This window comes from Spodoptera frugiperda, chromosome 25 (assembly GCF_023101765.2).
Source record: "Spodoptera frugiperda isolate SF20-4 chromosome 25, AGI-APGP_CSIRO_Sfru_2.0, whole genome shotgun sequence".
NCBI lineage: Eukaryota > Metazoa > Arthropoda > Insecta > Lepidoptera > Noctuidae > Spodoptera > Spodoptera frugiperda.
Window position 1 is genome coordinate 16,599,215 of NC_064236.1, and position 14,902 is coordinate 16,614,116.

At 34.9% G+C, this 14,902-nt stretch overlaps 1 protein-coding gene across 7 annotated transcripts in view; it reads right to left on the reverse strand.

Annotated features, from left to right (window-relative positions):
• Positions 1-14,902, reverse strand: part of LOC118265858 (protein GPR107) — a 58,274-nt gene that overhangs the window by 25,408 nt on the left and 17,964 nt on the right. For 2 of the 7 annotated variants that reach the window (XM_050704003.1, XM_050704001.1), the window contains exons 7-11: positions 12,553-12,836; positions 12,237-12,354; positions 10,907-11,037; positions 9,984-10,125; positions 8,401-8,552 (exon numbers count right to left, since the gene is read on the reverse strand). In XM_050704003.1, coding sequence (XP_050559960.1) covers positions 8,401-8,552; positions 9,984-10,125; positions 10,907-11,037; positions 12,237-12,354; positions 12,553-12,836 — 827 coding nt within the window. Of the gene's footprint in view, positions 1-3,737; positions 7,452-8,400; positions 8,553-9,983; positions 10,126-10,906; positions 11,038-12,236; positions 12,355-12,552; positions 12,837-14,902 lie in introns of those variants that run through there. The other 5 variants (XM_050704004.1, XM_050704000.1, XR_007706942.1 and 2 more) reach the window with 4 other exon arrangements.

The window sequence follows — 14,902 nt, forward strand, 5'->3', positions numbered from 1 at the left end:
TAGAATGGTTTCTAAAACAATTTGAAAACAGTAAAACATTAGTACACAACCTATTAGCCAACTATACATAGGTATATTATATAATCGCAGTACCGTCTTTTATTTAAAATAATGAATATTATTACCTTTTTTAAGTAACGCCTAATCCGGCCGTATACGCAGTCTCGTTTGAAAATAATTTCGTTTCTTCGAGAACTAGGATAACGCACTCATATTATTTAATTTAGATATCACACACAACTGACAACTATAAATTTCCATACCTAATTTACGGTTAATTAGCAATTGGTATTTTAAACTACAATTCATTACAACTGTACAGTACTGTTAACGGATCTTGGCACTACGAACTACGTGCAGAAGGCTGCGTAATAAGTCTTTTTTAGAACCAAATGGTGGCATGAGGCGAGGTGCGGGGGGCAGCGATCTAGGCTAGAGATTGACCATTTCTAAATACAATTGACCCTTTATCGATCAAATATCGCAATCGATATTTTTATTTAGAGTTTATTGTTTTTTTTATATGATATATTAAACGAAATAAAATTTAGAAACATAGTTAATTTTGTCATTAATAAACGATATTTCGACATGAAAATAAAACTAAAAGAATGTATTTTCTCAATTGAAAGTTATGATTTACTCTAATATCTATTATCATTAACGACTATTTGAGTAACGACTGTTTAAGAAAATTTAAAACATCAATATAACATTGAAAATAAATATATTTTTGTGTGATAAGTAATTGTCTCGTAGTAATCGATTTTAAGAAAATCGATTAAACAACACCCTCACGCACGCCACTTGGACATCCCTTTATGGTTACTTCGTGCTTATTCGGTAATACTCGGTACCCGGTAATATATTATGTCTCTGTCACACGTTAGGATCGGCGTTGTGTTAGTGTCACTATCTCTTTCTAAGTGCAGTCGGTAACAAAACTTTTCGTATATTTCGTATTTACTGTTGTTAATTTTTATTGTTAAGTTTTTAAGTATTTTGTTAGTTTTTGTTTAGTGTTTAAGTTTGCCATTAATTTGTGCAAATGTCAGTTGGCACTTATCTTATTAAATATGCCACCAAAATACAATAGAGTTTTAAATCGCCAAGCGAGAAAACTCATTTATGATTTAACGCAGTTTATGAAAATATTATATATTTGGTTTATTTGTACTTCGTCACTGATTAGGGAATTTTATTAATACATTAGGTTTATAAAAAATAATAAAAAACGTAAACAATAAGTTGACCAAAATTAATAATTAATTTTGGTCAACTTATTGTTTTCGTTTCCGCTATTTTGTTATGATTGTTTAGCTGAACTCAAGTAAATTAATTGTTATTAATTACAGTGCTGTTAACGGGACCTGGCAGGTCTGAAGTTAGCCTTTGCGAACTTTCGCGCAGGTACATTCGTGTACAAAACTATTACTGCAATATATCCATTTTCAATCAAAAAGCGCTACGTTTTGTTGACTTCTTGAATGAGTCGGATTGGCAGATTCAGAGCTTCAAAATAACTCACACACTCATACAGTTTTCACCAACACAAACAAATTGTACCGGCTGCGCATTAGTACTGCATCTCGCCACCATCACACAATAGCTGGGTGGCAGCGCTGCTGGCGCGATGTTCCGACAGAGTCTGGCCAACGAAAGCAGTCCACAAGCGAATTTCTAAACTTTTAATATGGCAATAATTTAGCACTGTCAAAACATGATTGGATAGGATAAAACTAATATTGGTACTAGCCACGTTTAAAAGTTTTATACATGGTTTAATGACCTTGCTTGCTTTCTTTGCATTTTATTCATTATAGTTTTGAATTGTGTGACTGAGTACAATAACCAAATATTTTACAGTCTAGTTATTTTTACTACATTGTTACATAATTTGTTAACTTCAGATGTAAGTGTGAAAACTCTCAGAAGAATTCTAGAAACTAACCTATAAGTGACATGAAGTTGCATTTTTAGTCGACGATGGAGCGTAATTAATTAATATTATGAATCCCATAAAATAAACTAAGTATTTTTTTATTCTACCTTTTCGATGCCAATATATCGCACACCATAATGGTATATAATGACACTTACGACCTCTCTCGATGAATATGGAAATAAATATGCACTTTTAAACACGTAAACCATATAAAGTATTTTTTTGCAGACGTGCCAATATATTATTAGGTGAGCGATATATGTACAATTTATTGTACATGCTAATAATATACCTGGCAAGTCCTACACGGATACAAATCCAGACTACCTCACTGTTACTGAGAAGTTCCTGATGGAAAAACCCAATAACACTTTGAACGACTTGGGAATCAAACCCAGGACTTCTTGCTCAGCGGTCACGCAAGCGATCACTAGACCAACGAGGCAGTGCAAATATGGCGTATTATTAGTCTTAAATAATAAAAATATCAAGACTGTTTAAGCAGCCTATAGTCAGTGTTAGCAGCTCTTGATTTTTTAAATATATCGCCTTTTTTGTGAGCTTTCTTTGGCCAGAATCTATCGAGAAAGTTGTTGGCATTTTTTTCGATAGATGGCATTAGTTACCATTTTTACCGAATTGAGTATCATATAAAATTACGATATCTCTGTATGATGTCTATGAATAATCGTGGTTTATTAATGAGTAAAAATTTGTATTTGATAGGTTTAGGATAATTTTAATATAATTTGTAGGTTTAGCATGATTTAATAGGGCATGCAGTGCTTATTTGCATGTATGGTATGCTAAGTAACAAACAAAAACACATTAACATTTCACTTTTTAAAACCGGCGACGATTGACAAAACTGACACCTTTTAATCACAGATTAACAATGGTGCACCGCGATCGTATCTATAAATTATCTATTTAAGCTATCCTTAAAGAGAAATACCAAATCATTATACACTTCCTACAGGAGTAAATAGTTCACAACTAATTAAATCGTAAGTCTAGCGAATGGTACTTTGGTCCGTTATTATAAAAGTGATTGGACAATACAAACAACCGATGAAGAGAAATATAATCTTATACAATATGGCGACGAAGAAATGACATGCGTAATGTCCTTCTAATTTTATAATAGAGCCAAAACGAAAAGAATACATACTAAGGGGGATTGTGAGAACCTATATTTATATCGATCCCTTGGAATGTGATGTAAGCCAGTGGGGCAGGTAAGCAAGGCTTAGAACTCTAAGAACTACTATTTGCAAAAAAACACAATACGTTGAGTCTTATTTGAAATACACGCAACACAGTAGAACGTATTTAAAGCTTAAGAATAGAAAAGGCACAAACACATACACGTTCCAACCGATGGTATGATTGATAATATTATGGGATGGAATGTGCGCGTAGAACAATATTCAAGTTATTTTTTTGCTAACTCTTGAACACCGAAATATACGCATGTCATTTGAAACGTCTCTCGATACCACTCCTCGCGTCTTCCATACAATATCTACAACAGAAAGGCTTTACCATAACTATTCATTACACCATGATACTTATTTACAAACAGTCAACAATCGTCAAAGGGGTAAAATTCGAAAAAGAATTACATTACAAACTTATTTCACAACCTAAAAAAAAAACAAAATAATTCCATCTAAATATTTTCTAACACATTGATAAAAAGAAACAATACTAAATATACAATTTATTCTAAAAAAAAATCAATATATTCAATCTGCAAAATGGTGAGGAAATAAATAACGACGCATAGGCATGCATGGTCATATAATCACATCACATTTAATCGAGGGTTCTTTAATTAAAACATGTATTGGTTAACGAAGAATAGATTTATCCCTTATAAATGTATCAATATTATAAATAATTTAATAGATATCACTATGTTTTATATAAAATTGGAAAATGACATAATGGTAAAACGGAGTGAATAGAATTCAAAGGGTGAATAGACACTGGGGTGAATTGATGTTAGAACATTTTCCCAACATTTATTCAGTCCTCTTCTGTATCTATTCACCCCGTTTTACGGTATGTGATATGCCATTTCATCTAGCCGATAATAACAATGGGACATTCCTGTAGCCTTAACGTATAATGACTGTTTTTTTTTTTACATTAAACATTCTTGTTTCACTCAGCATCAAAACAACTTTGAGAACTTTCTGCAATAAAAAATTAAGACTATTACAAAACCTTTTCTTTAAATTGACCATATTTTCAGAATGTCCCTTTAAATATATTTCGATGCTGAAATGAAAATGTTTGGGACTTGGGACCGATATTATTATTACATTGTCTATCTACTTTTTATATTCTACTTGAATACTTTAAAAAAGTATATTTATCATAACGTAGTTCTACTAAATGTACTTTGAAATGATGAAATTGGGAATAGGAAATATGTTACTAATAAGAACTTAAGACGGGATATTTACCATGTTTATTTGTAACTATGAATATACTTTAATTATAACATAGACACAAATAAACATGGTAAATATCCCGTCTTAAGTTCTAATATGAATTTTAGTGACCATGTCAGTTCAAAAACTTATATCGGAAATATTTTTACTTGAAATACGATTTTACGAGTCTGTAAGCCAAGAAATTAATTAAATATTCTTTGCAATGATTTATTATCAAAGATTTAATATAGAAATTTTATATTGGGAAAAACATAGGTCAATTCAATGGGATGACATTAGCTGTCAAGATGACAGCCTATATCTATGGTTTTAATTTAAAAGAAAAACAAACCAGAATATTTCGCTGTTAGCATCGCTCGGTCAGTATCGAAATAAATTCATCTAATCTATAAAGACGAAGTAAAAAGAGATTAAGAGATAGTTGTAATTTCATATCGGTAGATAACAGAATAACATCTCATTCTTCGAAAACACTTAAGTACCTACTGCGCAAAAGTAGGACATTCTTTTTTAATTTGCGCGTAAAATAAATCAATGTGTAATAGTGAACTTGTCCTCCTCTATGCTCTATATACAATATACATAATATCATCACGATTTTATTTCCCAAAGAGGACAAGAAAATAAGCACTTATACCCGTTTCTCGGCAGTTGTTAAGTCCTAAATGAAAAAAATTAAAAATTCTGTACTTGATAACATTTGGTGTTCCAATCAAAGAAATGCATAGTGATTCGAATCCATCATATTTAGGTAATTAATTTTTAACACATGCTTTTATACAGCTTAACAATGTACTCAATAAAAAAGTTACCGCCTTATGTTAAAATACATACAAAAAAAGAGTTCGTTTATCTTAAAATTAAATTAGTTACATTGAAAGTCTTATTTTTCTGCAGTTGACTGCACGTGTTAATGTACAGAAATGCCATCAGAAAAGGACTAGCATTAGGTTTTCCTTATCGAAGGTACAACTGACGGTAGATCAGTACCCTTATTATGAGTTTGACCGAAACGAGACCGCATTCAGCGCTGTGATTGGTTGGTTTACTCGAGCCGACCAATCAGAGCGCCTATGGCGCTGTCGTTTCGATTACTTTAAACATCAAGCAAACTCGTACTAATGGTACAGACAACATTATCGAGTATAACATGAACTCTATTATTATTGTGCTCAATAGATGGCGCTGAGGAAGTTAAAGATCCCCTTATTCAAATGGTATTTTGGTGATTTGGTGGTATAATATCTTGACAGCGTCAGATAGTCAAAAGATCACAAAACTTTAAAGCACACGAAAACTGTAAACAGCATTATTTTTTTGCTGTTTGAGATGACAGTCCTCCTAATGTAAGCTTTACCTAAGCCAGAGTTCAATTTATACTCACAATGTATTACACTCGATTTAGTTTAGGAAGGGTATTCAGACTTGTGTTAAAAACGTATTAAAATACTGCTTCAAATGTCCACACGACTAAGTTCACGTACAGCATTATACAAGCATTTTTTGTAGTTTTAAGTCAAATTTCTATAGTGCTTGGCGACTGGGCTTCTCCCAGTTGTGCAGTCTCTTTTTGTACCGTAGGAGGAGAGCAGGAGACAGAACGGCTTAAGCCTTTAGGCCTTTAGGCTTTAAATTCACCGAGGGAAGTGGAAACTATCGTTTTCTTTTTCTTCTCTTCCAATAATATCTTCTAATTTATTTCGTTGCGGGATTCAAGACAGTAATTGATTGTGTGTTCAAGTATTCTGATGCTTTCATGGTTGTATCTACTGCAGATCCTGACATTCAGGAGTTGCAGCGGTATGGGAGGTTGCAGCGAGTTTGCTCCATTAAAAATGCTTTATTTTAAAATTATTTAACATCACTACAACTCTAGTAAATTTCTAATACCTAAAATACCTTCCGAAATGAAATCGAGGATTGAATGTGAAAATAATTAGTAGTGTACTATCAACAAGGAACATGTAAGTATCACCATTGTGTATTAAAGTATGTATTGATATAAGTATGCTTAGTGGACATGGTTTATATTTAATTTTTATTACATTTAAGTATAACTTTGAGTTTAACACTCAGGAATTTAAGTATCATTAACTCTAGCAAATACTATTTAGTATAATATGTTATATATCTGTAGTATACTATGAAATCCAGTCGTATTTACACAATGTGTTGTTGTATTAATCTTTTAGATTTTCTTCGTTTGTTTAGTACTTTATTCTTAACATAATTTAGTCCTATTTAGTTTCAGCTCTGAAAATCTGTGAGATATTCATGGCTCTATATTTGAGACGCCAACAGAATGTATGTAACTAATAAATAAACAAAAATATGTTGCAGTTTCTTTTGAAATGACTTAAAAAAAGGCATTTCGGCTTATATTTCCGAACACACAGTAACGCAATTCTACTTGAATTAAGTTGTCATGATATTTAAAGGTAATTAATACGAAGTGAGGTATTCAACAGATGGTCAGCATCGGACATAATTACAAGTACAATGCAAAGGACAAATCATCCTTGTATATAACAAGTTGACATTTTAAAAACGTCGTATCAGTGATATTCGTTCAAGTAGACACGGTATACCTAACACTCGACAATATAATATGTATTTAAGTATAAACAATTCTAATTAAACCACTCAATATGAGATGAAATTATCTGACTTCTCGTTTTTCAACGCTTTAAAAATATTAAGTTCACATAAGGACAGAGGTAAGTTAGCTACTAAATAAGATAAAAATAGAAGATTAAGTGTATTGGTATATTCGATATTACAGTACTGGTGCCATAGGGATAAGTAAAACGGAGTATCCTATAGAACCATGATATAAGTAACAAATGATTTCGAGGTCTTTTTATAAACGTTTACTCGAACTTCAGGCAAGCCGTCACTTAGAGTTAGTTATATAAAAGTAGACTTACATCTAATCAGAATTATAATTAGTTTCCAGCATTAACGGTTGTAGATCTTCCCGTTTCCTATCCCCTCGGTTCGCTATTCGCGTCACTCCTTCGAGTACGCCGATATCTGAGAGACTGTGGATGAAAAAATAATCTTAAGAATACAGTATAATCTCAGCAGTCCGTCTCCGTACACAAACGTTTCTAGTAGTTTCGCTTCATCTTCAGTTATTCTCATCTAACCGCCAACTTTGCAAATAACATCACTCTACAACGCTTTTTTAAGAAATCAGCCAATGACTTCTTCCGAATTGGGCGAGGCGAGAGCGAGTTTCAGACTCTTAGTACTGACTAAAAACCACCCCATTCCTACTCTTGCTTTTTAAACTGGAGCCCCGATAACCCGCTAGGTATTCGAGGACGCTGGAGGACGCCCTACGTTTACCTAGCCGCAGTCTCCATTCCAGACTACGTCTACTGAACGGTGATCAGTTCTTCGACAATATTTTCTTTAAGTGTGGGAGAGCCATGCTTTGGCACGATTGGGCCGGCTCGACCGGAGTGATACCACGGCCTCACAGAAAACCGACGTGAAACAACGCTTGCGTTGTGTTTCGTTGTGTGAGTGAGGTTATCGGAGGCCCAATTCCCCCTTCCCAATCTTCCCCATCCCCATTCCCTAACAACAACCCTTAAATTCCTAACTCCCAAAAAGCCGGTAACGCACTTGTAAAGCCTCTGGTGTTTCAAGTGTCCGTGGGCGGCGGCGATTGCTTACCATCAGGTAATACGTCTGTTCGATTATGTTTCATACAAAATAAAAAAAAAAATATTATGTGACCCCTACTCTTTTCCCACGGGTAATGCGAGGGCCGACTAAGGGACTTCACATTTGAGAGCCTGGGCGCTCTCAAATGTGAAGTTCGTTCTCGTTAAATCTGAGCCTCTTGATTAAGATATCCAACCATCAAATAAAGCAAGACTATAGTAAACATCTCTTATGTAGAGGAGGCTCATAGTCCGGCAGTGAACTGTTACTGTGTCACAGATTGTTGAGGTTATACGTAATTAATGATGTACTTACACTTGTGGCTCCACATCATCGACATGTGTTGGCGTGAAGTAAGGATTGGCAGCGGCCGGCCTGAACTTGTAGCCAGTCATCACGAAGAACGCTAGTGTCGCCATCTCCCGGAACATTTCGTCTATCCACGCGTATTGGAATGGCACTGTGATCTGAAATTATGAACCATTCCCTTGTAGTATCGTATATTCATGTTTACCAGTTTTAACAGGAAGTAAATTGGTGTAGCTGCATACACGTTTCTGCTATTGGGGCTCATTCTAGGAAAACTCCAAGGAGTGCCGTTTTTCGTGGGTCAATAAACGACGCGTGATTCTCTTACTAACTAAAAACCACCCCATTCCATCTCCTACTCTTTTGCTTGATCTTAATTCATAAGTTTTTTACTGCTAATAGTCCAGTCAATTTAGTATTTCATCTCGGAATTCGAGATACCCAGCTGTAATTTTGTATATACTTGTATATTGACCCCCTAAAACTTGTTTCAAAACCTACATATGGTAGGGTGTAAGCAACTATTAAATTTTACGGTCCAAAGGTCCCAAAATTCGTTATTTTGCGCTTTTTTGGAAATATCTCATTCCCTATGGGTTTTTGGTATTTGCATTTAATACCAATATTGTAGAATACAAAATTCTCTACAACTTTTGTGTAAACTTTTTTTTTATACGGTGAACCGTTTTCGAGATAGAGGGCGGAGAGCGCGCGGTCACTGCATCTCTACAATTTTTTTTTTGTCTATCCTATCCGTGATGGTTGTCTATGGATAGAACATTAAAAAATACGTCATGGTTCCTAAAACTATTTTTCGTCAAAATCACTTGTTTGAAAGATAGACGCTTCCAAAGTGAAAAATTGAGTGTGTTTTTAAAAAAATGTATCAATTCTTAAAAACTAATTATGATAACTCGTTCAAACCAATTTTCGTTGAAAGTTTCCATTAAAATCTACAGCATATTATTACAGCTGGGTATCTCGCATTCCGAGATTCTTACCTAATTTAACCTTATTTGACTGGACTATAACTGGTCAGTTAAGGGTAGCTTATCTAGTTGGAGATTGTTTCTCCTAGGACAGGGATGGCGAACCATTGGCACGCACGCAGCATAATATTTTGGGCACGCCATTGATTACAGAATCTGCCCTATGCCTGTCGCTATTTTCACATATGAATAACATTAAGGATTGATGGCACGTTGTCGCGTGAAGGTTCGCAATGTCTGTTCTAGGAGGCTCCGTATCAGCTCTATATCTCCATGTTTTTTGCTTTATACACCAGTATTTTTACCGAACAACCAGACTTGTCTGGTTATTAAAAGGTGAATTGAAACAATCAGGCGAAATTAAAAGGTGCTTGCTTGCAACTTTTAATTTAGCCTAACTGTGAACAAATCGCCTGGCAAGTATTGGGGGATTGCGGTAATGATAAGGAGTAACGATAGTATGAATTTATTTTACGTTTAAAATAATTGAAACGAGAGCGCGTTCGGAAACCACCCGATCAGAGCGCCGAACACGATCTTGTTTCGTTTTCGTTCAACGTAAAGCAAACTCGTAGGTAGTAAGTATACAGTAGGACTTACATTCAGTATGGATATGACGATCCTCGTAAAGTATATGTAACAGACGACCATGACGTAGAAATGTCGGAACAGTTTCAGCTTGCGCAGGTTGATGGCCGCCTTGCCGTCTGTACTCGACGCGTCCTGTAGGTGACGTATTGACCTGGAATATGATCGATAGAGATAAATACCATTTTAAGGTTAAGAGTTTTCCAACTCGAACGATATTCTACAATTATTGGTGGCAATAATAACTAAGTGTGAGAGAGACTTGCAGAACTAACGGGCCGCCTCGATCGGAGCGATACCGCGGCCTCACAGAAAACTGACGTGAAACATCGACTGCGTTATGTTTCGTCGTGTAAATGAGGTTACCAAAAGATCAACTCCCTTCGTTAGGTAGATTATTTTAAAACATTAGACACGTATTTTTATAAGGAACGTTTTTGAAATTGTGAAAAGTGGGTGTACACAGTGGCATTACGTGCCATAATGTGCACCTCTGCCTACCCCTTCGGGGGTTAAAGGCGTGACGATATGTATGTATGTATGTACGTTTTGATGATAATCTATAATATAAAAATAAGTCGGGTTTTTCTTCCTGACGCTATAACTCCAGAGCGCGCAAACCGTTTTCCACGTTTTTGCATTCGTTGGAAAGGTCTCGGGTTCCGTGAGGTTTATAGCAAAGAAAATTTAAAAAAAATATTAAGAGAAAAGCAGAAAAACGGAAAATCATTAGTGGCGAAACGGAGTTCGCCGGATTTGCTAGTATTAATTAAAAGTAGTCCGCCGCCATTCCTAAGATTTCTAAGCTTTGATTAGTTTTATCTAAGAATTGTTTTCTTATATGATAATTTCAATTTTTCACTACCTAGCGGACTAAATAGATTTTTAATTTTCATACCCCGTCATCATCCCTATTGGTAATTTCTAATACATACCATACGACAGGGAACATGATGGCCCAGCAGCACAGCAATTCCACCAGTACGAAGATGTCGCGCCACGCGTTATGTTCCGCGGCACCCTCCTCGCTCTCCGCCAGGATTATCTCTGCTACGTTCGCTAGAACCTAAAATAAACATCAAAATATTATACAAATATTCAAATGGATGAACAAAGGAATAAGAGAAGACTATTTACTTTAACTAGTGGTCGCCTAGTGGTCGAAATTCGACCATATACGATTTAATTTACAATACCACTTAACATACGTCCAAGGATAATTTGTATTTAACGAATTGCTATTAGTTTTGTAAAATTCAAATTAATATATTCCGGCGCATCATGAATAACCAAACCTCCTTCAATTAGAAACCTCTTTTCATATGAGACGTGAGAATATCATCGCAATGTCTGTCAATTTTGACGTTTTGTCAAATACGATCAGATACTATGCATGTGTGTGTAATGTTTTATTTATTAATTTAATGTACTTTATAAGCATTATTTTTGAAAAATATTAGCATTCTGGACTTCTCCTACACATAAACTATAAGTGTACCAAATTTTATGCTCCTACGTCCGTTCAATTTTCGTAAAAAGAGTTACAAAGTTTTTGCTTCACGTATTAATATATAGATTAATAACAATAAAAGCGTTTTTGGAACTTCCAAAAACTGAACTGAACTGAGTTAGAATATTGACGCGGTAGCTGGACAACTGGCTGCCATTCAACGGGTAGCGGTTTCGATTTCCGCACGAAGCAACTCTTTGTGTGATCCACAAAGTTGTTGCTTCGGGTCTGGATGTTATGTGTATGTGAAATTGTATGATTATAGATGCACACACGACACAGGTACAGCAATGTATTTAAAAAAAGAAACATGTAAATTTTTTCTCAGGATTTTTGCATTCCACATTGCCTGAGCAAAAACACATTAGGATCTAGTGACAGTACTATCCCGTACAGGACTACTAGGAGGTGCCTCTTTACGGGTTTACACTTGGAAAGATAGTAGGGGAGTCTGATTTCGGATCACGCAGGAGATTCTTCCAAAAACTAGAAGTTCGAACATTCTAGTGTAATTATTTTGTAGTAGAAAATCTATACTAATATTATAAAGCTGAAGAGTTTGTTTGTTTGTTTGTTTGAACGCGCTAATCTCCGGAACTACTGGTCCGATTTGAATAATTCTTTTTGTGTTGGATAGTGCATTTATCGAGGAAGGCTATAGGCTATAAAACATCACGCTATGACCAATAGGGGCCAAGCAGAGCGGGTGAAACCGCGCGGAAGTAGCTAGTTAGAAATAAAAGGGTATAACTTACCTGCAGAGGTATCACAATCATGAAGAGCTTCTTGTCTCGGTCAGAAAGTATGTGTTTGATGAAGTTCCACCCGGTGCCCACTAGTACAATAGTCACGAACAACACCGCTCCTTTCAATCTGAAAAAATGGAATATTAAATCAACAGCTGCATCTGACAAATTATTGTTAAGGTTTCTCTTTGCAAAAATAATTAGTAATGCTCACTAAATTGTGTTACGTCACATTAGCGACTGCCCCTGGTGCCATTACATAAGAATTCGTTGATTTTTGCGTTGGTATTAGATTCATAGATTGTAACAATATGTTGGTACTTACAAATGCGTGATATAGAAGAGGATCGCCCAAGCAGTAACATGTTCCCCTTTCGTCTGAATGAAATGGTAGTTAATGCCGTGGAAAGCAAGAGAGAGAGCCTTCAAATAGACAAGGACACACATAATAATGTGTATCCTGTAGACAGGCTGTCGACTAGTTCGCAGGATGAAAGTCCAGAGGGCGGCACATGTTAGGAAGATAAGTGACATCATGCTGTATAACGCAGGGAGTGGCATCTCTCCCGCCGACAAGAAGTTACCAGCATTACTCTCGTAGATTTCCACCTGTAATACAAAATGTAGAAATTGTATAGCTTAGTTTTTACTATTCTACTGCCACCTGTCTTCAAGTTGCAGAATCATGATGGAATTATTGTGAAAAGTGTAGATGATATATGCATATATGTATGTATATATTCTACTCTGCAATAACCACACAGTATACTAGTATTATTATATCATCTTGGATTTACATTCTGACAGCACCATCAGTTTGAAAACCACGTAAACAACACCCGATAAGAAAACAATATTATTATGTCAAGCAGCGCCGCGCCTCGTTGGTTGAGTGTTCGCAAGAGCGACTGCCGGACAAGGTGTCCCGGGTTCGAATCCCAGGTAAAAATCTAAAGAATTACTGGACTCAATTTTTCGAAAATATCTTAATAGTAGTACGGTGTTTGGAATTGACAACATTTCATATTTTTAACATGCATGTATTATTATGTTATATAAAAGTAAATCGAAAACTAGGGCACCCATATTTTTTCATTTTTCGAAATTATGTACTTTTCATTCATAATTTCGAGTTTGAAATTCAGTGTATTCTAAAAAGACGTAAGTGCCAAATTACGGTAGAATGGCGATAATACCTTTGCCTCACTTAGATCCGTATAAAAACCTAATAGATGTCAAATGTAATGTCACTGACAGCTTGTCCAGTGTTGCCAACTTAGTGGAATTTCCACTAGATCTGGTGGTTTAGATATGTGTTTGAGCGGGAAAATATTGGTTTTAGTAGCTAGTGGATATTATAGTGGACTAGATTGTTTCAGTTAGTTGTAAGTTACAAATTAAGCGCTAACACTACTCGTAAAATGCTGTATGATTTCTAGTTAAAAATATTTAATTGATACACTTGTTGGCAAGATAATATTGCCTACTCAGAAGGTAAATATTTTTACGCACAATATTAAAGATTTTATAGGTATGAAATGCTATTTGGGGTACGAATTTGAAATTCACTTAACATCTATGAAACAGAAAGTACCACCGCCTGATCAGGAAACTTGAAACTCATGAAAACCAGAGTTCAGTATTTTAATTGCCCATCATACTTACAGAACCCAATTTTTGGCTTCTGCGCAGGCAATAAAAAAACAGAATCAAAACTTTTTGAAGCAGTCTGTCTAAAAAGTCAGTTTATATAAAGAATATTTCAAAATATATTATATGTAGATTATATTAAGCACAAAAATCTAATAATACAATTAAAATAAAACCCTTTTAAATAATGTGCGTAGTTATTGAAAGAGTAAAGGGGGCCATGAAAATATTATTCATAATCCCTTTTTTTAGATTCTGTGATGATCTTGACGAAATCTGGTGGTTTGAGAGGCCGCTAAGATTTAGTCGTTTCTGGTGGTTTTCACGGCCTCATTTGGTGGGCTGGTAAAAATAAAGTTGGCAACACTAAGCTTGTCCAACTCGTTGGTGCGCTTGTGTTTGTGTGATTTCAGATTTTGTTATTTGTGTTGTTACAATTATATGATTCCTAGTTGCCGATTGCAGAAACTTGCCGAAAGTTGACTATTTAATGCTATTGCAATATATGCACGAAAATGAATGCTACAATTTTGTAGAAATACGTATTGGCAGTGTTGTTTTTGCAGGCTGGTACAAAACAATATTTTGGATCCTTCATCCTTCATCATATGTTTAATTGAAATCCATTTTATTGACGAAATAATGTCAATCAACAGTTGTGAATAATAACAATAAGCAGTGTGTCGATTCGATAGGAAAATATTGTGTAAAATCAATTTCGATTTCGAATGTAAATAAAAGTTGCAGCTTCAAGTGACATTAAACATTGACATTTGACACTTGATGTTTTCATTTGAAACCATGATTGCTAAGGCAAAGGTAACGACTGCATTCTGCCGTATGTATGACGTTATCACATGTTTTGTGATTTTATATATTTTTCTCAGAAATAAAAAATAAAAAAAATATGACATAAATATATTTGAACTCAGGATACGAAAATAAAGAAATGGTATTTTTGTTTCCATGTCGTATCAGTTTTGAAATGTTGTCAATTGTGACCAGTACATAGCAATACGTTCAAC